At 46.8% G+C, this 24,300-nt stretch overlaps 1 protein-coding gene across 1 annotated transcript in view; it reads right to left on the bottom strand.

Moving 5' to 3' along the window:
* Positions 1 to 9,709: 9,709 nt before the first annotated feature.
* The window catches only part of LOC129818880 (mothers against decapentaplegic homolog 7-like), a 25,206-nt gene continuing 10,615 nt past the window's right edge, over positions 9,710 to 24,300 (bottom strand). Inside the window, exon 4 of the mRNA XM_055875181.1 lies at positions 9,710 to 10,626. Coding sequence (XP_055731156.1) covers positions 10,088 to 10,626 — 539 coding nt within the window. The 3' untranslated portion in view covers positions 9,710 to 10,087. The remainder of the gene's footprint in view (positions 10,627 to 24,300) is intronic.

The raw sequence follows: 24,300 nt of genomic DNA, 5'->3' as shown, positions 1-24,300 counted from the left end.
TTAGTATAGTCTATTAGTAAAGTAGCTGGCAACAATGGTAGCTAATAGTAATAGTTTAACTGGAATTAAATGTGGAAGACACATTTCAGTTGAATGCATTCAGTTGTACAACTGACTAGGTATCCCCCTTTCCCTTTTCCTTTCTTTTCCACTGCCACCACCCCTCCCCAGCTCACCCACCCCGCTTTAGCAGCATTAGCCGAGGCCAGGAACTACAGCAGCTAGTGAGGGCACCGCCCGAAGTCTACTACTGCCAAGGAATAGACTCCCACCAAGCCCTGGATCTACCGTCAGCCCCAGTTTTAGCCTTGGCTCTAGCCCCAGCCCCATGCAGCCCCAGCCTCATACCTATCCCTCAGGCCCATCACCAGCCCTGGTTCTTTCCCTAGCCTAGCTCCAGCCCCTATGCACAGTACAAGCCCTATACTGCAAACCCAGCCCACCAGTCCTATACCGCCAGACCCTCTCTGTTCGGTCCAGAGAAAAGGTCATCCAGACCGGGGTCGACTCCATTCCTCATACAATGGGATTAACAAACAGTGTCGTGGTTATAACGGAATCAATGCTCTGTTTCCTAATAAAGTTCTAAAAGCATTCTCTGGGGGTTGGTGGGAGTTAGTGGAAACTGGGTCTTGGTGAATGTAGCTCCCTAGGTGAGACAGTGAGTGTGGGTAAATCAGGTTTAGACTGAGTCTCAAATGGTACCCTATTCACTTACAGTGCACTACTTTTGACCAGGACCCATATGGAATCGCATAGGGCTTTGGTCAAAAGTAATGCACTGTATAGGGAATAGGGTGCCATTTGGTGCAGTGGGTTTACTCTAGTAATCCCAGACGTTCATCTGACAGACAGCGGTAGTCTAGACATTATGGTCAGAGTGGAGTAGAGCAGAGCTCTGGGTGCATCTCAAATGGCACTCTATTCCCTATATAGGGCTGTGGTCAAAAGTAGTGCACTATATAGGGAATAGGATGCTATTTTGGTTGCTGACCAAACACAGGCTTACCGTGAAAACAGTCAACGAGGTCAGATTAAAATATGGGGTTTTGTAATCTTTCCACTCCGGAAAACCATTTTTTATTTTTTTAAATAATTTACCCAAACAGTCAATCTCAGTGAAATTATCATTTATTTCAGCCTGATCTCATAGAGACTAGACATAATAGTAAATGGACAGTGCGTTCGGAAAGTATTCAGACCCCTTGACTTTTTCCACATTTTGTTATGTTACAGCCTTATTGTAAAATGGATTAAATATATATTTTTTCTCAGCAATCTACACACAATACCCCATAATGACAAAGTGAAAACAGGTTTTTAGAAATGTTTGCTAATTAATATATATATATATATATTATTTTTTAAACTTTATTAACATAAGTATTCAGACCCTATGCTATGAGACTTGAAATGGAGCTCAGGTGTATCCTGTTTCCATTGATCATCCTTGAGATATTTCTACAACTTGATTGGAGTCCACCTGTAGTAAATTCAATTGATTGGACATGATTTAGAAAGCCTGTCTATATAAGGTCCCACAGTTGAGAGTGCATGTCAGAGCAAAAGCCGAGACATGACATGATTGTGATTGTGACATGATTGTGTCGAGGCACAGATCTGGATAAGGGTACCAAAAACTTTATGCAGCATTGAAGGTCCCCATTCTTAAATGGAAGAAGTTTGGAACGACCAAGACTCTTCCTAGAGCTGTCCGCCTGGCCAAACTGAGCAAGCGGGGGAGAAGGGCTTTGGTCAGGGAGGTGACCAAGAACCCGATGGTCACTCTGACAAAGCTCTAGAGTTCCTCTGTGGAGATGGGAGAACCTTCCACAAGGACAAACATCTCTGCAGCACTCCACCAATCAAGCATTTATGGTAGAGTGGCCAGACGGAAACCACTCCTCAGTAAAAGGAACCTGACAGCTCGCTTGAAGTTTGCCAAAAGGCACCTAAAGACTCTCAGACCATGAGAAACAAGATTCTCTGGTCTGATGAAACCAAAATTAAACTCTTTGGCCTGAATACCAACCGTCACGTCTGGAGGAAACCAGGCACCATCCCTACGGTGAAGCATGGGGGAGTGATGCTGCCTGGGCCAAAGCTAGATTCACAGACTTGGGCCCAGACTGGCAGTCTTTCAGGCAATTAAGAAATCTGTATATAAAACTAGTTAAAAATTCTAAATGAGATTATTATGTTAATACACTATCTGAATGTACAGGGAACCCAGCAAAATATTGGAAAGCTGTTAAATCACTGAAGGTTTGTGTCTCTTCTTCTCCCCCCAAGAAATGTATTTAGATTCTGGCCCTATTACTGACAAAATTGATGTCACTAATGCATTTAATCACCATTTTATCTCTGCAGGCTTTATATTTGAATGTATTTCAAAGGCAGCTCTTGAAAAGAGTGGTTTGGATGTTGATGGTGAAAATCTATTGAATGGTACTGAACATGCTGGTCAGGAGTTTTGTTTTCGGAAATTCACTGATAAAGAGGTCCGAGATGCTTTGTTAACGTTAGACAACTAAAAGCCCACAGGGGCTGATCATTTGGAGCCTGGTCTGTTCAAGTGTGCAGAACCCCAGAACCCCTTGTTGCTGGTCTGTTCAAGTGTGCAGAACCCCTTGTTGCTGGCTCAGTAGCCCAAATGTTTCATTTAACAAGTATTCCAAAAGCATGGAAATCCACATATGTGTTGCCACTCCATACGGGTGGGGATACAAATGATCTTGACAACTATCGCCCCATTTCAAGACTACACTGTTTAGCTAAGATTCTTGAATACTTGGTTAATGTACAGTCGTGACCAAAAGCTTTGAGAATGACACAAATATTCATTTTCACAAGTCTGCTGCCTCAGTTTGTGTGATGGCAATTTGCACATACCCCAGAATGTTATGAAGAGGGATCAGATGAATTGCAATTAATTGCAAAGTCCCTCTTTGCCATGCAAATGAACTGAATCCCCCCTAAAAAACATTTCCACTGCATTTCAGCCCTGCCACAATCATGTCAGTGATTCTATCGTTAACACAGGTGTGAGTGTTGACGAGGACAAGGCTGGAGATCACTCTGTCATGCTGATTGAGTTCGAATAACAGACTGGAAGCTTCAAAAGGAGGGTGGTGCTTGGAATCATTGTTCTTCCTCTGTCAACGATGGTTACCTGCAAGGAAACACGTGCTGTCATCATTGCTTTGCACAAAAAGGGCTTCATAGGCAAGGATATTGCTGCCATTAACCTGTCTAGGATCAGCGTGGCGCTAGCGGCACCCCCCCCCCCCCCCACTGAAAAACCAGTGCCGCGAAATTCAAAAAAAATATTTTTTTAAAATATTTAACTTTCACACATTAAAGTCCAATACAGCTAATGAAAGACACAGATCTTGTGAATCCAGTCAACTTGTCCGATTTTTAAAATGTTTTACAGGGAAGACACAATATGTAAAGATGTACATCTATTACCTAAAAACACATTAGCATAATCCACCATCTTTTATTTGTCCACCAACACCAGTAGCCATCACCAATTCGGCTAAACTAAGATATTTATAGCCCCTAACCAACAAAAAAACTCATTAGATGACAGTCTGATAACATATTTATGGTATGGGATAGGTTTCGTTAGAAAAAAGTGCATATTTCAGGTAGATGGCATAGGTTACAATTGCACCCACCGTCACAAATGGAATAGAAAAACTACTTAGAGCAACGTGTTTACCTACTTACTAATCATCAAACATTTCGTAAAAATACACAGCATACACGAATCGAAAGACACAGATCCTGCGAATACAGACAATATTTCAGATTTTCTAAGTGTCTTACAGCGAAAACACAATAAATCGTTATATTAGCGTTGCACATAGCACATAGCAGCCCAGCATTGATTCTAGCCAAAGTGAGCGATAAAAGTCAACATCGCCAAAAGATATTAATTTTTTCACTAACCTTCTCAGAATTCTTCCGATGACACTCCTGTAACATCATATTACACATTCCATATAGAGTTTGATCGCAAATGTTTATATTTAGCCACCAAAATCATGGTTAGACAATGTGAAATGTAGACAAGCTGGTCAGAAAAAGTCCTTGCGCCACTTAGACAGTGATCTACTCTTATACATAAATACTCATAAACGTGACTAAAAAATATAGGGTGGACAGGGATTGATAGACAATTTCATTCTTAATACAATTGCGGAATAACATTTTTTAATTTATCCTTACTTTTCAATACAGTTTGCGCCTAGCGAAGCTACGTCATAAAACATGGCGTCCTAAGCCACTAAAATGTTTCGACAGAAACACGATTTATCATAATAAAAATGTCCTACCTTGAGCTGTTCTTCCATCAGTATCTTGGGCAAAGGATCCTTTCTTGGGAGAAATCGTCTTTTGGTGGAAAGCTGTCCTCTTGCCATGTGGAAATGCCTACTGCGTTCGGGATGAACTGAAAAGCGTGCCCAACTATTCACATCGTTGCAAAAATAAATGTCCCAAAATCGCACTAAACGGATATAAATTGCTATAAAACGCTTTAAATTAACTACCTTATGATGTTTTTAACTCCCATAACGAGTAGAAACATGACCCGAGTAATATTACCCCCTTCACTAATGCTTGGAACAGGAGCGGGCCGGTGTCCTCTAGGCGCATGACGCAGCTCCAAAAGAATGACTAGCTTCAGGGTTTTTTCATTTGTGGGGCCTGTGAACGCGCAATCGACCCCATTGGAATCGTCATCACGTAAAGGCATCCAGGGGAAGACGTAAGCAGTGTCCGTATAGTCATAGCAATATCAGTGCCGTTTTAACTGACTTCAGAACAGTGGCCAACATTTCTGAAATCTGAATCCATGTCAGGGAAATTGCTGTAGAATGGGCTCTGTTCCACTTAGAGACAAAATTTCAACTCCTATAGAAACTATAGACTGTTTTCTATCCAATAATAATAATAATATGCATATTGTACGATCAAGGATTTTGTGGGAAGCCGTTTCAAAAATTACCCAATTAGCATAAATAGTCTAAACAGCGCCCCCATCCCCAACAGGTTAAGATTGCACCTAAATCAACCATTTATCGGATCATCAAGAACGTCAAGGAGAGCGGTTCAATTGTTGTGAAGAAGGCTTCAGAGTGCCCAAGAAAGTCCAGCTAGCGCCAGGACCGTCTCCTAAAGTTGATTCAGCTGCGGGATCGGGGCACCACCAGTACAGAGCTTGCTCAGGAATGGCAGCAGGCAGGTGTGAGTGCATCTGCACGCACAGTGAGGCAAAGACTTTTGGAGGATGGCCTGGTGTCAAGAAGGGCAGCAAAGAAGCCACTTCTCTCCAGGAAAAACATCAGGGACAGACTGATATTCTGCAAAAGGTACAGGGATTGGACTGCTGAGGACTGGGGTAAAGTCATTTTCTCTGATGAATCCCCTTTCCGATTGTTTGGGGCATGCGTAAAAAAGCTTATCCAGAGAAGACAAGGTGAGCGCTACCATCAGTCCTGTGTCATGCCAACAGCAAAACATCCTGAGACCATTCATGTGTGGGGTTGCTTTGCAGCCAAGGGAGTGGGCTCACTCACAATTGTGTCTAAGAACACAGCCATGAATAAAGAATGGTACCAACACATCCTCCGAGAGCAACTTCTCCCAACCATCCAGGAACAGTTTGGTGACGAACAATGCCTTTTCCAGCATGATGGAGCACCTTGCCATAAGGCAAAAGTGATAACTAAGTGGCTCGGGGAACAAAACATCGATATTTTGGGTCCATGGCCAGGAAACTCCCCAGACCTTAATCTCATTGAGAACGTGTGGTCAATCCTCAAGAGGCGGTTGGACAAACAAAAACCCACACATTCTGACAAACTCCATATGCAAGAATGGGCTGCCATCAGTCAGGATGTGGCCCAGAAGTTAATTGACAGCATGCCATGGCGGATTGCAGAGGTCTTGAAAAAGAAGGGTCAACACTGCAAATATTGACTCTTTGCATCAACTTCATGTAATTGTCAATAAAAGCCTTTGACACTTATGAAATGCTTGTAATTATACTTCAGTATTCCATAGTAACATCTGACAAAAATATCTGAAGACACTGAAGCAGCAAACTTTGTGGAAATTAATATTTGTGTCATTCTCAAAACTTTTGGCCACGACTGAACAACCTTGTTCCTTTTTATATGATAATTGTATTCTTAATATAAACCAATCAGGGTTTAGGCCTGGACATAGTACTACCATAGCAACCACGCTAGTTGTTAATGATCCTGTCAATGCCTTGGATGCTAAAAAGAGCTGTGCTATCTTGTTTATTTACCTGTCAAAGGCGTTTGACACTGTTGATCATTCTGTTTTGCTGAAGAAATGATCAAGAATAGGCTTGGGATATACAGCCTGTTTATGGTTTCAGAATTATCTTAGTGACAGAACTCAGGCCATCTTCATAGACGGGGTTAAATCTGAGTTTCTTGAGATTCAAAAAGGTGTTCCTCAGGGTTCGATTGTGGGTCCATTATTGTTCGCTTTGCAAAGTAATGAGATAGGAAACACTGTTAATACTTGTAACATTAATCTCTATGCAGATGACACAGTTTTGTATTCCTGTGCCACCTCATGAACTTCAGCATGACTTTGATTCAGTTCAGAAATCACTTACAGATCTTAAATTAGTGTTAAATACAAGTAATACCTAGCTCATGCTGTTCTCTAGGTCACAAAATGTTGACCCAGAGGACCTGCATATTTACGCTATAAATGGAGGCCAAATTGAGCTTGTTTCTCAATATAAGTACCTGGGTGTCTGGATTGATGACAAGTTGTCCTTCGTAAACAAATATAGAAAATCGGACTAAGAAGCTAAGATCCAAGATTGTTTTTTCATATCGAAATAAATCATGCCTTAGTATTAAAAATAGACGAAAGATTGTTCAAACAACTCTTCTCCCTGTATGGGATTTTGGTGATATTGTTTACATGCATGCGGCAACCTCTGTTTTAAAACCTTTGGACGCAGTCTACCATTCCGCAATACGTTTTATCACAACAGACAATTTTAGGACTCATCATTGCAGCTAGATGAGGAACTCTACGTAGTTGAATGTGAATGCTTTTATTAAATGTTTATTTTTGGATTATTGTGCTGAATTATATTGCTTCAAACACGTATGTTTTATTCTGTATTTATTGTAATGTGTACAGGGCTCTCTTGCAAAATAGATTTTTAATCTCAATGTGACTCCGTTTAAATAGAGGTCAAATAAAATACAGAAATCAAATGGTGGTGGCAGCATCATGCTGTGGAGATGTTTTTCAGTGGCAGGGAGACTAGTTAGGATTGAGGCCAAGATAAACGGAGCAAAGTAAAGAGAGATCCTTAATGAAAACCTGCTCCAGAGCACTCAGGCACTCAGACTGGTGCGAAGGTTCACCTTCCAACAGGACAACGACCCTAAGCACACAGCCAAGACAACGCAGGAGTGGCTTCGGGACAAGTCTCTGAATGTCCTTGAGTGGCCCAACCAAAGCCCGGACTTGAACCCGATCGAACATCTCTGGAGAGACCTGAAAATAGCTGTGCAGCGACGCTCCCCATCCATCCTGACAGAACTTGAGAGGATCTGTAGAGAAGATTGGGAGGAACTCCCCAATTACAGGTGTGCCACGGTTGTAGTCATACACAAGAAGACTTGATGCTGTAATCGCTGCCAAAGGTGCTCAACAAACTACTGAGTAAATGGTCTGAATACTCATGTAAATGTGATATTTTTTATATCTTTTAAAAATTAAAAAAGTGTTTGCTTTGTCATTATGGGGTGTGTAGATTTTTAAAATCTATTTTACAATAAGGCTGTATCGCAACAAAATGTGGAAAAAGTCAAGAGTCTGAATACTTTCCGAAGGCACTGTAAATCCGGGACACTCAAATTCGTATGATATGTTACATTTTATATGGTTTGGTTAAATGAGACAGAAGGTTACTAAAGTTTTTTATTTCAGGCAATGTAGGCTACAGTTTGTTTTGGAGAAATGTGTTTTTTCTCCTACACTTGAATTTAATTTCTTCACTTCCACAGCTAATAGCACATGTGTGCAAATTTGAATCTGCTGAACCAATCTACGAGTCTCACCTTGTAACTCTGAAAGTCCTTCATTAGTGTTTCTCTCTTTGTAAAGAGACTCTCAGAGTCATTAAGTTCTCTTTTAGCTGAAGGAAAACACTAATTACATGCCATCTGTTAGCTAGGAGCCGGGCACACACACACACACACTCTAGTTAGAGAGAGCTGGGCAGCCCTGCATGCTGTTGTGTTAGTTGTCAGACTGCTCTGCCAGCCAGACACAGACAGTGTTTTAAGTGCCTGTTACTTTTATAGGCTCCTGTATGTCATTATTATGGCTTCCTTCCTGTGATGTCATCAGAGCAGAGGGGTATACTATGATTGAAACTAGATCTACTCAGGGTTTTCTAAAGCTAGCCAGCTTCACATTCCAGCTCAGGCTTCATCCGTACTATGACGGTGGATATTGTTCGACCGCCTGCCGCTAACTCTAGCAGGCTTGTATCTGCATGTGCATGTCGGACGTGGCTAGCCCAACTCTTCACCGCGACAATACTGAAACATCAATCCATGGGCGTGTCAGTGGCACACTTTTCATTTGTTAATTCAGCAGACGATGGGTATTTCACCAATAAGCTTGTTGAAATGCAACTTAATTGTGTTACTTATTGTTAATGCCGCCTTTCGTGTGCTTATGACATGTTTTTTCCACCCCTCCTATCGATAAAATAATTGTATTAATACACAAGTTTTACTGTGTGTGAAGTTAGAACCTACATCCTGTCACTACTAAATGTTTAATGTGACAGGTATTTTAACATGACTATTTTCGTACACACAAAAACGTATTGAAATATTATCAGTCGTCTTCCTGAAATGAAGAGGACGGTGACTCAATGTTTGCGTGATGACGCAATTTTTTGGGGGCGAGAGGGAGGGAATCTGATTTCATTGGTCCTCAACTCGCGGCGCGGACACTTCATTCAAGATAAATGGAGTTCAGAGAACAATCTATTGGAGGACGGGCTCGTTGTAACGTTACAATGAGCCCGTCCTCCAATAGCTCCTCCCACCAGCCTCTGATATGAAGTTAGCCTTTCTAGGTTCTGAAGGATTCGTTACCATAGAAATTACTTGGTAAGGTACCAGTTATCCCGAGTTTGCCAAAATGTACTTCGCTAACTCCTCAAACCAGGTACGTAGTATAGGGCTTTGGTTGGTTAATAAGAGAGGAAGGAGAGACCATGAATTCTTCAGAAAACAACAAGAAGAAGAAGAGAGAAAGCCCCAACAAACATTTAAGAAGAGGGTGACAGACAGAGATGTGAGTTTAGGCTGTTAAATGACTGTAAATGGCACAATGGCTGGGAAAAAAATAGAAAATAAACCACAATTTGTTGACGTTGTTTACAATGACACGGTTCGGCAGGTGGATTGTGTCATGTTGGATAGGGGTCTGTCAATATTCAGGTGCCGTAGCAAATCCAAATGCCAAATTACTGTTAAGTGACAACTGACAATTGTAGCGCATGTTAGTTACTCATTTCAGCCTCTTTTGGTCCTACAGTGGAAGACATTAGCCTATAAGATTTGCATTTTCCTTGGTACCTACAGTACACCCACAGCAAATAAAACGCCAGTAGCAACATGTAGTTGTATTTTTATTTTGGCATTTCTTTGTTTGCATTTATATTAAGCAAAGTGCATCTTATTTTATTTTTTTCTCATCAACACATTGCACAATACATAAATAATGATGCATATAAAACGTCTTCATATTTACAAGTAATAATATATTTATATATATAACATAAAATACATTTTTCGCTTTTTATTTCACTTTAATTCAATCTTAGAGTAATTTGTCCTATTAAACAAGTTCATTGGGGTTTTGTTTGTCTCTTCGTTTTTCTTTAAACATCTTTTTTGAAACCGCTGTCTTCTGGGGGGGGAAAAAGCATAAGTAAGTAAGTCCGTGTCCTCGGTTCACTCCTCGGGAGAGGAAGGTTAATCCATTGCTGCTATCGGTTGTTGAATATAACCTCCAACCAACAGGGGCAGCTACTAATAAACTGTCTTGTGTAGCACTGACCCCAGCCCTTCACAAAGCTGATCTGTACAGTAAACCCAGTCCTCGGCTGCTGTGTGAACTCGTGATCATTAGGCCTCTGCAGGCTGTCGGCCTTCTCAAAGTCAAAGGCCTTAATGGAGAAGCCGGGGAACACTTTATGCACCAGTAAAGTCCGCGAGTCGGGATTGTCCAGTGTGGCCGACTTGATAAAGATGGGGTAGCAGCTGCGGTTGTACACCCACACCCCGTCGTCCTCGCGACTCAGCTGGATGCCGTAGCCGATCTTGGTCCGCACCATTTGAACTAGCGGGCTCTTGTTGTCGGAGCTGAGCTGGCCCAGGCAGAAGCCGTTCCCCTGAGGTAGGTCGTAGAAGATGTCCAGGGAAGGCTCCTGGACCGAGTAGAGGCGCCCCACGCGGGTCTTCTCTTCCCAGTACGCAACCACGCACCAGTGGGATCTGTCGCCCGACTCCTGGAGAGCTTGGGAATCTATACGAGGAGAGAAAGAGAGAGGATGGTTACGACACTGGACTGAAGACACAACAGTTGAAAAATAACATATTTTACTCATTTTAAAATGAGTAATTCATAAGGGAAGATGATCGGGACAGATGAGGATAGAGGGATACAAGGCGAGATGAGGGTAGAAGATAGAGGGGAAGCAGACTGGCCAAGACTGACTTCCATTAGTGAGTCAACAGGAAACAAATCTGGCTTTTAACCAGCATGGTGATGCAGTGGCTGAGAGCTGAGAGAGCAATTCTTATCAACAACTACTCAATAAAAGTAATGATACAAGGGAGATAAAAGACAAAACAAAACTGTTTTACAACTTCCAACTCTGACTTAAAAACGGTAGACATTTCACAATATGTGCAACTACAAAGCCCTTATGAGTCAAAAGTACAATCAATATCACAGTGCACGGAGGGAAAAAAAATGTTACTTCGGCTGCCAAATACCGCTCGTTGCATCCTTCATTTCACAATAATCATCCAAGAAAACAGTACCGGAATTTCTGGAATGCGCACAAGAAAAGCAACCAACCAAAGCACCAGGACACACACGCACACAGCCATCCGAACCCTGTTTATACAAGCCTTAATGGTTATCTTCGGTCTGGAGCCTTGTATTTTCCTTACAGGCCAACTAACAATGTGCTGGCGTCAAGAGGATGGTAAATCTGTCCTAATCATTGTTTTATGGCCGTTCCCTCATTCTACCAGAGGAAATTATAAGTAATAGGTTTAATATCCAAGAGAGGGGAACCATGAAGAAATTTGGCCTATCTTTGAAAGGCAGTATAAAACCATGCTAGGACAAGGGGGGCTGCGTCTTGAATGTCACCCTATTCCCTTTGTAGTGCACTACGTTTGGTAGTGAACTATAGGGACTAGGGTGCCATTTGGGAGGCAGCCTCTGAGAGCTGCTCTCCCCTCCACTCTGCGCATAGGAATGGGTTTGATTAAAGGAGAGCGAGGGGACCAATAAAACACACAGCAACGAGAAGCGGCCGTGACTCAAAAGTACAAGTCTTCATTCCCAAGTCCAGCAGCACAGCACACGAGGAAAAGACGTTCCTTTCAGAGGAAAACTAAGTGGCCTTCTGCAGGTACAGAAAAAGCTGTACGCGGACAACAACGGCAGCTATGTGACCGGTTGAACAGCTACGCCTCTCAGAAGGGTCTAGAGTCGTCCCGTCCCCCCACCCCCCCGAGCGTAAAGAGTGTATCGTTCAGCTCTGGTTTCCCTCCGACCCCCCTAGCGTGCCTCCCGTCTCTATCCCCATCCCTGCCTCCATATCTCTATCCCACAGAAACCTGACTCCTAAGCAGGGGAGGGGGGATTCAGCCAGGCGGAGAGGGAGAGGGAGAGGGAGCAAAGGGAAAAAGTGGGGGCGCTTTTTCTCTCTCACAACTTTACTTTTGCATCTCAGCTTCCTCCCAATTCTTATACCACCGTGGCCTAATTACAAACAGACCTATAAAGTATAAACGGCAGAGGACTGACGGTAAACTATTTACACAGATACACACATTCAGCAATTATGCAGTGTTGTAGCCTATCCTCTGAGAAAGTCAGACATTCAATGGTTAAAAGTTAACTAGGAAAAATAACAAAAATCTGGAACAGAGCCCCCCTCACAGTCATTTTGCCCCCCCCCCCCTTCCTTTCATCTTTCTGGGCCGGCAGAGTGTACCCAGTCATTTGGGCAGCAACCCCTTCAGAGGAACCAGAGCCGAAGCAGAGCAGAGAGAACTCTACAGTTATGTTAAGTATCTGAAGCTGCATCCCAAATGACACCCTATTCCCTACACAGTGCACTACTTTTGACCAGGGCTATAGGGAAAAGTGTGCCATTTTGGACGCATGCACAGTCTGGTCTGGCCTCCTCCGGCTGCTCTGCTATACTACAGGCCTGCTATTAACTCAGCATCTAGGCTGTGACTGAAATGGCACCCTTTTCACTACTTTTTACAAGGGTCCATTGGGTCCTGGTCAAAAGTAGGTACTATATAGGATACTATATAGGACAGGGTGCTCCAACCCTGTTCCTGGAGAGCTACCGCCCTGTAGGTGTTCAATCCAATCCTAGTTCTAACTAACCTGATTCAGCTTATCAACAAGATAATTATTAGAACAGGATGGTAGCTCTACAGGAACAGGGTTGGAGTGAAAACCTACAGGACGGTAGCTCTCCGGGAACAGGGTTGGAGTGAAAACCTACAGGATGGTAGCTCTACGGGAACAGGGTTGGAGTGAAAACCTACAGGATGGTAGCTCTACGGGAACAGGGTTGGAGTGAAAACCCACAGGACGGTAGCTCTCCGGGAACAGGGTTGGAGTGAAAACCTACAGGCCAGTAGCTCTCCGGGAACAGGGTTGGAGTGACAACCTACAGGACGGTAGCTCTCCGGGAACAGGGTTGGAGTGAAAACCTACAGGACGGTAGCTCTCTGGGAACAGGGTTGGAGTGAAAACCTACAGGACGGTAGCTCTCCGGGAACAGGGTTGGAGTGAAAACCCACAGGGCGGTAGCTCTCCGGGAACAGGGTTGGAGTGAAAACCTACAGGACGGTAGCTCTCCGGGAACAGGGTTGGAGTGAAACCCTACAGGACGGTAGCTCTCCGGGAACAGGGTTGGAGTGAAAACCTACAGGGCGGTAGCTCTCCGGGAACAGGGTTGGAGTGAAAACCTACAGGGCGGTAGCTCTCCGGGAACAGGGTTGGAGTGAAAACCTACAGGACGGTAGCTCTTCGGGAACAGGGTTGGAGTGAAAACCTACAGGACGGTAGCTCTCCAGGAACAGGGTTGGAGTGAAAACCTACAGGACGGTAGCTCTCTGGGAACAGGGTTGGAGTGAAAACCTACAGGACGGTAGCTCTACGGGAACAGGGTTGGAGTGAAAACCTACAGGACGGTAGCTCTCTGGGAACAGGGTTGGAGTGAAAACCTACAGGACGGTAGCTCTCTGGGAACAGGGTTGGAGTGAAAACCTACAGGACGGTAGCTCTCCGGGAACAGAGTTGGAGTGCCTTGAGATAGGGAATAGGGTACCATTTCGGACACAGTTCCGGACCTCATTAAGAGAAGGGGAAGGGGTAAAAAGGGAAAAGACAACAGTAGGGAGGGGAAAACATTTCTTCCATAAAATGACGGGCTGATCATGGGCCGAGGGGAATTCATTGTAAATCCACCTAGCTAGCTCCCCAGCTATTAGGAACAAAGTTAGTATTTACATTTGATCAACAAAAAAAACATTCCTCAAACCGACTGAGGAGAAAGGACTGAGAAAAGAGGCATAAAAGGTGAGGAGGCCGCTATTATGTGTCTGTGTGTGTGTGTGCGCTCGTTCGTGTGTGCCATCTTAAAGGCCTCAAAGTTAATATTCCCATTGTTTCTTGGATGTGAGTGACTCGAGGCAAAGCTCTTAGAGCACACCTGTGGGCTGTGCTCTCTACTCTTCCATGCACACCCCACACTAACCCCCCCTTCCTTTCCTCTGTGTTTTTTATTCCTGAGAGAGAGAGAGGAGAGAGGAGAGAGAGAAAGAGAGAGCGAGAGAGAAAGAGAGAGCGAGAGAGAAAGAGGAAGCGATAGAGAGAGAAAGAGGAGAGAGAGAGAAAGAGGAAGCGAGAGAGAGATAGAAAGAGGAGAGAGAGCGAGAGAGAGAAAGAGGAAGAGAGAGAGAGAGAGAGACTGGGCTGGCTGGCGTCGGAGGTCATTACACGGCTGCTTGCCTGAGCCTGTCATCACAGCCTGAAACCACTGAGGTATTCATCACACAACTACAGAGACAGAGGTAGGGAGGGACTAGAGAGAGAGAGAGATACATAAAAGAGCCCCTACTCCTGCAGTTCTGTGTCCTCCTCAAACACTCACACACACACTCTTTACAAGTGAGCCCACACTTCACAGTCCTTCCGCCACAGAAATACAATTACAACACTATTATCTATCGCTGTGCCTGCTGTCACTGCCTACGGTGACAGTCTGTCCAGCTATGTATGTGTCTCTCCAGCTAACTTTCGGTCGCCATGGGCATCAGTCGACATTACGTCGCCCTGCAGGGCCAGACACGTCCCTTCCATCCCTCCCGCTGTTTGGCCGTCTTCCGTTGCATTGCTGTGACGATGACGGTGGCAGCGCAGGACAGCCACCCTAACGACAGCATAGAATGCATTCTAAAGTGTTAGATAAGAGCATTACTGGCCTGAGGGCTGGAACACCGAGAGACAGGGAGAGGGACCCCAAGCCTCTAGGACACAGCCGTGACAAAGCTACGCCTAAAACCCATCCAACACACACGGGTTACAACACAACTACGAAGCTACATTGAACCATAACAGTGAACCATAACAGACATAACAGACTATTACAACACGGCTACTAAGCTACAGTTAACAGACAGCTACAGCTACAGACAAAGTTAAGGCTAAAAACCAACCAGCTACTAAGCTACAGTTGACTGTAACAAGCCAGTTGTTAAACCACAAACACAGACTCGGTAGCGGTAAGACAGAGACGCTAAGGTTAGCCACACCATCTAGAGACAGTCTACAGTAATGATTAACCACTAAAACGGTGACAGCTAACACCCTTAACGGACTGTTGCAAGGTGCTACCGCGATACAAACACCTAGCTACGGCAGCGCGGTGACACTAAGGCTAACGGACTAACAGGGAGGACACATAAGCAGTTTGAAAGCCCGCCTCCATCCCGCGACACACACACACACACACACACACACAGCCTAGTCCTGAGAGGAGTGTGTTCACAGCTTGTTCTGACAAACAGCGGGCTCATGCGAAATGAAACGGGAATGGCACACTGCACACTGAGAGACCGGGCTGCCACGAGCCTCGCAGAGTTCCTTAAAACACACCGGCCCTTTTCCATGGCATTTTACATACCACTCACAACCAGGTTTTTAAACACATTCAGAGGTCTTCCCATGCGTTAGGAGAACGAACACAGGAGCAAAACTATGGACCTCCAGCAGTGTGTGTGTGTGTGTGTGTGTGTGTGTGTGTGTGTGTGTGTGTGTGTGTGTGTGTGTGTGTGTGTGTGTGTGTGTGTGTGTGTGTGTGTGTGTGTGTGTGTGTGTGTGTGAGAGGAAGAATGCAGAAGGCCTCAGCCCTCTCTCTCTCAGCTCTCTCCCATGGGGATGTGGCTGTCTCCCCGTGTTGCAGACTACGTCTAATTCCCCTGACTGTCCGTCTGTCAGGCGCTGTGGCACAGTGGCTGTAGTACCGTCTATATGTATGCGCAGCCAGGGTTTATTCCTCTCTAGAGGGGAGGCAGACAGGCAGGCAGGAAAACACACACACACACACACAGGGAGAGAGTCAGAGAGGGCCTGCCGTCAGCATGACCACAGAGAGGCAGATGAATTACAGCCCTGAGCTCCGGGCCGGTGGCAGCCCTCCTTCTCTCCGTCTCCCTCCTTTCCTCCCTCCTTCTTCCAGACTGTAGGACAGGCTCCGCTCTGCCTTTCTCTGCTCTGGGCCCAGGAGGGACATTCCAAACCCAGCCAACACCAGAGCACTGTTTCCACTTACTCTCCCTCCCTCTTTTTCTCTCTCTCTCGGCTTTCTTCTTCCCTCCTACTGCAGTGGAGCAGAGTACAGCGCTCTCCTTTTCATCTCTCTCTCTCTCTCTCTCTCTCTCTCTCTCTGTGCACGCTGTTTTTTGTTTGTCGTAGGCTGGCGTCATTTCAAAACGGGGTCGGTCTGAAGGGTACAGAGTGGAACACAGAGAGGAACAGAGGGGGAGCAGGGCACGTTACCCCCCCCCCCACCCCCACCCCCTCTTCTACCCCGCCACTCCACTCTAACCAAAATAAACGATATACTCTCAAAGACAAACGACGTGTCCCAAATGACACCCTATTACCTGTATAGCAAAGTAGTGCACTGCCATTTGGGACACGGCCAAATACTTGCGTGGCTGTCTCAAAGTCCCCCCTCCCATCTCCATGAAGATTACTAGGCTGGGCTGCTGCCATCTTTGTTTGGCCTGCTTTCTGAGCCAGCCCCTGTTCTTATAGACTCAGGTAGATGGTCTACAATAATGTCAATACATACTCCGGCTAGCTAATGGAGTTGCTTTAACCCCCCCCCCCCCCCAAAAGCAGACAAAACTAAAATGATATCAGTTGTATATTTATCTTACACTAAAAAGACAAGATTACAAGCTAGCAGTAAAGGCATACAGGTCTATATCACCAATGAGACGGCAGAAAGGGAAGCTCTCCCTTTCACAACTTTGAAAGAAGCGTGCTCTTTCGGTCCTGTAACATCTAGCTCCGTTCCACGGGGAAGAAGACTTCGACCCCCACCCCCCGTGGATTACCCTTCTAATTGCTCCTCGCTTTTACAGTCCACGGTAGCCAGCTGTAGCTGAGACTTTTGGGCAGCGGAGGAAGAGACGAGGGGAAGAGAGAGTGAGGAGGGAGGGAGACTGGAGACAGCGAGCACAGCAGACTGGAAAAGTTAACGATTAATCCTGTCTGACTCCACACTCCGATCATTACTATTTCTGGCTGTCTCCACAAACACACACACACACACACTGTGAGACACACACGCGTGCATGCACGCACACACAATCAAACACCTGAGGCGCGCGCACACACGCACCGACTCGATACGAGTACCCTGTGTATATAGCAAAGTTATCGTTACTCATTGTTACTCATTCCTCGTGTTATTATTTTTCAATTATTTCAATTTTTTCTCTCTCTGCATTGGTGGGAAGGGCCCGTAACTAATCATTCCACTGTTAGTCCACACCTGTTGATTACGACGCACGTGACAAATACAATTTGGTTTGAGGCGTATACAAACACACACACACGCCACAGGAGGCTGCTGAGGGGAGGACGGCTCATAATAATGGCAGAAATGGCGGGAATGGAACGAACCGTGCGGAAACCATGTGTTTGATACATCTGATACAATTCCGCTGATTTCGCTCTCGCCATTACCACGAGCCTATACTCTCTAAATACGGTGCCGCCAACCGCCCGAGACGCACAGAAGCATTTTGTCATTTTTTCCCCCGCTTGCTGTTTAACCTTCAAGTGTGAGTACACACTATCAACATCGGTAAATACGGAGAAGACATCTGAGAATTAGTTCTTGTTTAGCCTGGCTTTTCGGGTACCCTTTTCTCTCTCTCTCTCTCGACACGGAGGGAGGAGGCGTCTTTGTCTTTCAGTCAGGCGGTCATAGCCTCAACACCCTGCTCCGCCTGGGGCAAGTCTATTCCAGGGGTCACAGGTCATGACAATACATTCATATCTGCGTTCTCCTCTTTTCTGTTGCCTGCCTGGCTGGTTGTCTGCCTGGCTGGTTGCTTGGCCTCCTCTGCCTCCTCTGTCTCTTCCTCCGTTTGACTACAGCTGAACTGACTTGAACGAAAGGAGGGGCTGCATACTTCGTCAATCTTAAAACGACCTAGTAGGCTGGTACGTATAGATTCCTGAACACACACACACGTGACCTTTTAGGTCCTATAGTTCTTATAAAGTTGGCTTTGTTCTAGGTCTTGTGCAAATATCCAAAACAATGTATCGTCACAATACACAAGTGCTCAACTATCCTGACTAGGGGAGACATTCAGCGCCTGAGAGGTGGAGTCACGTCAGTACAGTACAGTCACTGGAGCAAATGGCCCAGCTAGCCGGCTGACATAATTATAGGACCATAACTTAATAATAATAATAATAATAATTCAGAGGCTCGGCTAGATCCAAGAAGAATATGGTTCTCACACTCAACAGGCCAGAAGACAGGCCAAACACACACACACGCTCACACACACACACACACACACACAGACACGCGCACAGACACGCGCACAGACACTCGGTGGAAGCTCTCGGGCGGCTCCAGGGCGGGGCATGCAGAGTTATTACCCTTCTATAAATGTTATCTTTTTCCTGAGGCATCCAGCCCCTCTGACAGCAGCAACATCTCAAGAGGCATTCCCTCCCCAGCAATTAGCCAAGGTAAACTCCAGCCAGTCTAAACACAACAGAGGAGGACGGGAGAGGAGAGAAGGAGAGGACTGGCTCTACTGACCTAGGGCTGGGGGGAGAGAGAGAGAGAGAGGGAAAGAGAAGAGAGAGAGGGCGTGAGAGAGAGAGGACATGAGAGAGAGTCCGAGAGAGTGACATCGCCACTGGTATGATGTTCTTGAGAGAGAGAGAAAGAAAGAGGAAGGGAGAAAGAGGGGAAAGAGAGAGAGAGAGAGAGAGAGAGAGTGAGAGAGAGAGATAGAGAGAGAGAGAGAGAGAGAGAGAGAGAGAGAGAGAGAGAGAGAGAGAGAGAGAGAGAGAAAGAAAGAGGAAGGGAGAAAGAGGGGAAAGAGAGAGAGAGAGAGAGAGAGAGAGAGAGAGAGAGAGAGAGAGAGAGAGAGAGAGAGAGAGAGAGAGAGAGAGAGAGAGAGAGAGAGAGAGAGAAGAAGAGGAAGGAGAAAGAGGGAAGAGAGAGAGAGAGAGAGAGAGAGAGAGAGAGAGAGAGAGAGAGAGAGAGAGAGAGAGAGAGAGAGAGAGAGAGAGAGAGAGACAGAGAGAGTGCGTGACAGTGTTGCTTTGTTTGGTAGGCCCTGTCCTGTTCCCATAGGGTACCAATGAAGGGGGAAATGTCTAATTAGGGAAGAAGTATTACATAACAGGGAAGATGTCAGCAGCTCTTTCCTCCAGTCCAGGAAGTCTGTCCATACAGACATACGAGCCCAATTCGCAGGAAGGGGACATAAGTGGCTGCACATACACAAAGGGGGGGGGGGGGGGGGGGGGGGGGGCATGTAGCTAGTGTTTCTAAATGTATTTATAAATCTGAACAAATGCGTACAATAAATCAAAAAATAACTAGTACACACCAACTACAGGGACACATCTCCTCAGAGAGGGAGCTGGAGGCCTGCTTTTATCATTACTCCACAGGCCAACCCGGAGGTCACTCATGTGATGATCACAGGAATTTCAGTTTACCTCCTGAATTGACTGGATTGAAATGAAATTGACCCCAAACCTGCTCCGTGTATCCAGTCCCACGCCGGGCCAGCGCCGTCAGTCAAACTAGTATTCCTCAGAACTATATTTCAGGATGTGCAACCTTCCCCATGCCAGGGCCTTGCTCTCTAACCAGACCCCTCGCCGTGTAACAATTATTTCTACTTCCACCACACGGGGAGGGGGGGACAAACTGCCCGGCCCCTTCCTAGTTCCTATACCCCCCCAGCCTCAGTCACAATACCCCTGCCCTTCCCTTCCTACCCCGGGCCCAGGCAGGCTAACGGATTTACTATTCCAACACTACATCATTTGTGAGGCAGGGAGGTGGACCCCTCCTGCCCTTCTCTGCCCCCCTCCCCCCTCCGGCCTAGACGTCCCTGACCGACAGAGTAAACAAACACTGCAGGGTGGAGAAGGAGACGGTGCTGGGCGTGCAGGCAGGAACGATGATATCATCATGGGTCCTTCACCCCACCACAGAGATGCCCAGAGCAGGGCTTGACTAGCACCCTGTCCCGGTGACACCGCTGTAGCCGGAGCGACACAGACCGAACAACCGGCTGCATTGTTCTACATCGGGATGTCAGGGATCTCCGTGGGAACCAAACCGGCGGCCAGGCTACGCTGCCACGGCAACGGCCACCGTGCTGCCCGCCAGGCAACCAGTCAGGCCAGTTGGTCAATAAAAAGAACTATTTGTTGATGTTTTGAAAAGCATAACTGATTATTAAATACTACCGTGGTACATTTATGTGGTTTAGGGTTAGGGCAGATCTATGAGCTCGCCTGAACCACAGCCACTTCCTAGAGACCTGGGCATAGGTATGTGGATGGGACAGAGACTGTACTGTCTTGTCATGCAGGCAGGCAGGGGTGCTGGTACCCGGACATCTGCTGTAACCAACCAGCTTTCCTGACGGATTACACATGAATGGTCTGGCTGGCTGTGGTTAAAAAAATACATTATTTTTTTTTTTAAAAGCAGAAAGAGAGAGAGCACGTTACACAGAAATCTCTCTCTCTACCTCGCAATCCCTCCACCTCTCTCTCTTCGTGGCTAGGGGACTGTCGGTGGTGAAAAAACACACCAGGGAGAAGGAATGTTCCCCCTCTCTCTTTTGATCATCTTCATATAATGAGTTATGTGAAAAGCCGCTGCCTTCGAGCCGCCGAGGCCAAACAATGGCCACCTTGTTCCCTGCCGCCCTCCCACCAACTCTCTCTCAGAACACCACACAGCTACATAACCAAGTCCCACCCTAACCTTTCACTCTTCTCTGCCTGCCCAAAGGTACAACCCCCCCCCCCCCCCCCGAAAAACTCTCTACCCAGGAAAAACTCTCACACAACTAAAGGCAAGGGCCTCTGCCTGGCCAGAGGTAGAACTCTGTCAACTCTGTTCGGCGCCCCTCAAGCCTAGACCAAAGGAATCTGACTGAACTGGAGGAGGAAACGTTGAGGGTAATAAATATAGTTGAGGTTAGGGTTGGAGATGGGGATAGGGATAGGAGCCTCACGGAACAGTCACAGAGTGGGTTTGTGTGATTTCCTGGGGGCCCAGCCTGAGCCTGGGCATTTACTACTAATGTGTAGAGCGCCTGAACTAAACTAAATGCCCGGCCATGTAGAATAGCTGGACTGGTTTCCCTCTTCGATCCTCCCCCTCTCCCCCGTTTTTCAGATTCATGCACCATAATGACAGTGGGTGGGGAACCGCGGACGGCCAGAACCAAATTAACTCCCCGCCCGCCAAGAGAACTCCTTGGCCGCAGCTCTTGGAGAGGAAGTGGAAAGTAATGAAAGTTCCTCGCTCAGCGCAGCTCCGTCAACTGAGAAACACACAGATGGCCTTCCAAATGGCAACCTATTCCCTGTGTAGTGCACTACTTTGGACCAGAGACCCACGCGGGTCAAAGTAGTGCACTATAAAGGGAGCAGGGGTGCCAGTTGGAACGCAAACACCGAGGAGAGGGCTGTTTTGAAATTACAGAGAGAGAAAGAACTGCTTCTCCTTTGACCCCGCGGCCTTTTCCCTCTCTCTGCAAGTAAGAAAAACAAAGGAGAGACATAAAATAAGTTTGGGGATTGAACTGAAAAGCGAGCGAAGGTTGAAGGCAAGAGGTTTGGCCATTTGATTAATCAGGGACCACTCGAAACGGTGACGCACCGGGCGTTCTGTACAGCCTAACTCGCTCCCCTCTTTCGTTTCACTCACCGACTGTCTTCAATGTTTGCTTTCCATTCACAGGAGGCCACCCTCATCTCCCTCCCTCGTCCATTGCCTTTTCCTCAAACACATGAGGTAATTTCCTGTGACTGCCTGCCCTTTCCTTCTCTGTTAACCCAAACAAGACAGGAATGTAACTAACGGGGGGGGGACTGTAGACTGTGGCTGCTCTGTTGGAGCTGTTCTCTGGAGAGTTTCACCTCACCTCTCAGAGTGGGGCCCCGGGGACAATGAGGAGCTCGCTGACAAACGCAGAGACTGAGAATGTGGCGTAGGGTGAAAGGACTGAGAGAGGAGAGGTATAGGCTTGTAAGACTTGAACGTTGACGGGGAGACGGAACGAGAAAAGGTACAGACTGAGTAGGTTTTTATACTTCAGTACCACATTACCAAGTACTAACAGAGTACCACGAGACAGGCTACTACAGCCCGGGTCACTCACTGGTCTTCACAATCAACTTGACGGTCGGAAGAAGAAACCCCATTAAAATGTTCCCAGAGTCACCTAGCCTATTCCTTATGTTAAGTGGCTAATAGCCAGTTCAGAGGGGCTAGAGACTGGGTTCGCTAGCTAACAGTTTAATAATATACTCCAACCTAAATTTAACTTGCTGAGAAGAGGAAGCTAGGCTAGCGCCTGTGTGACAGTAGGCCGACATCCAGTGTGTGCCCTCTCAGCCAGCCAGCGTCCCTGTGTGGGTCATTCTATCCCAGCGTCTGACGGCCAAGGCTGTGGCCTGTCACACACACACACACACACACACACACACACACACACACACACACACACACACACACACACACACACACACACACACACACACACACACACACACACACACACACACACACACACACAGCATGCCTGTCAGCTCAGCGCCACCACAGCAGAGCAGTGAGCCAGAAGGATCCGGTTACACCAGGCACTCCGGGGTCATTCCTAGCCGGCACCAGCCAGGCATGCCACCTCCGGCTTTGAACCCGACCCCCACCGCTACTCACACGCACAGAGTCCCAGCCACTCACGACACAGGCCCATAGAATATAGAGGGGATACAACACCTAACCCCCCCCCCCCCCCCCCCCCCCCGACCCTGTCGCCCACAGACAAAGTCATACGGCCCCCCCAGCACTCCTCCCGCGCAGTGCACCAAGGACAGGAGATAGAACAGCGTGTCCCCCTGTGACCTGACTGTCCCCCCCCCCCCCCCCCCCCCCCCCCCACCCAAGTCTCACGCACCCACAGGAGATGCGATACATACAATACCTAACCCTTTCCTCACCCCCACCTCACAGTCTACACCTCATCTGGGCCAGCCTCAACCACCTTCATCACCCCTGTTTCCCGATGCTTGGCGCCCACCCCGGTGTACACACCATGAATCACCAATAGCCGCCGTACCATTACTATACTGTATAGCACTTTGTGACATCTGCTGATGTAAAAAAGGGGTTTTATAAATACATTTGATTGATTACTATACCAACCCCCCCACCCACTCAGCAAGGCCCCTGTCCGCATCCCCAAACTAATATTTGAAACACTTCAGCCATGAATATTACTTTCAAATACAACAATCACAAACTGAACAGGAAACACAAAGCCCACCCTGACTAGGGTTAGGGGACCTGTCTGTGCCAGGAGAACAACCATGAGTAGGAGGAACTGGAGCAGAGAGACAGGGGCCAACAGATACAAAAGAACAGACCCACTACTATGGCCAAATTCTGGTCTCTGTCCATCCGGGACTCGTGACCCTCTGTCCTAGCCTCCGGCCCAATCCTGGCCCAGCCCCCGGCCCACTGCCAGTCTCTCCGGTCATCCCTGGCTCGCCTCCCTCTGCTCCACTCAGATGACGGTGCTAGAGGAGGCTTTAATGTCCCTAGTCCGGCAGGCAGCCTAGTTTGCACTTGTGCTCGCCACTGTCACCGTTGAGGTTAACCCCTTAATAACCCTGCTTACCTGGACAATAGAAGGCCGAGGTTAGGGAACGGGGACGAGTCTGAGGCTAGGGGCCTCCCAGCAGAATATATTCCTAACCAGCGCAGGCCAGCTCCACAGTAACTAGTGTGTCTTCCTCCCACTAGATAATCTACAGCAGAGCACTCGTCTGTCTCGCCATCCCGATCCGGAGCCAACCAGACCACAAAGGTGGAGAGAGAAAGGCGTCACTACAGACACCCTGGTTCGAATCCAGGCTGTTTTACAACCGGACGTGATTGAGATGCACTGAGATGCAGTGCCTTAGACCGCTGCGCCACTCGGGAGACCCCAAGTGATTTTAAGTATTTAATGTACGCCGTGTGCTGCCAAAATATCGTTTCGTTCACAAATATTTCGTCAACATCTAGAGCCTTAACTGCAGATGGTCGCAAAGTGATTTGAATGTCATATTCCAATTGGAATA

The sequence above is a fragment of the Salvelinus fontinalis genome, chromosome 21, assembly GCF_029448725.1.
Source record: "Salvelinus fontinalis isolate EN_2023a chromosome 21, ASM2944872v1, whole genome shotgun sequence".
NCBI classification, from domain to species: domain Eukaryota; kingdom Metazoa; phylum Chordata; class Actinopteri; order Salmoniformes; family Salmonidae; genus Salvelinus; species Salvelinus fontinalis.
The sequence above is the reverse complement of the archived record's forward strand: the minus strand, read 5'-3'. Positions and strand labels throughout refer to the sequence as shown.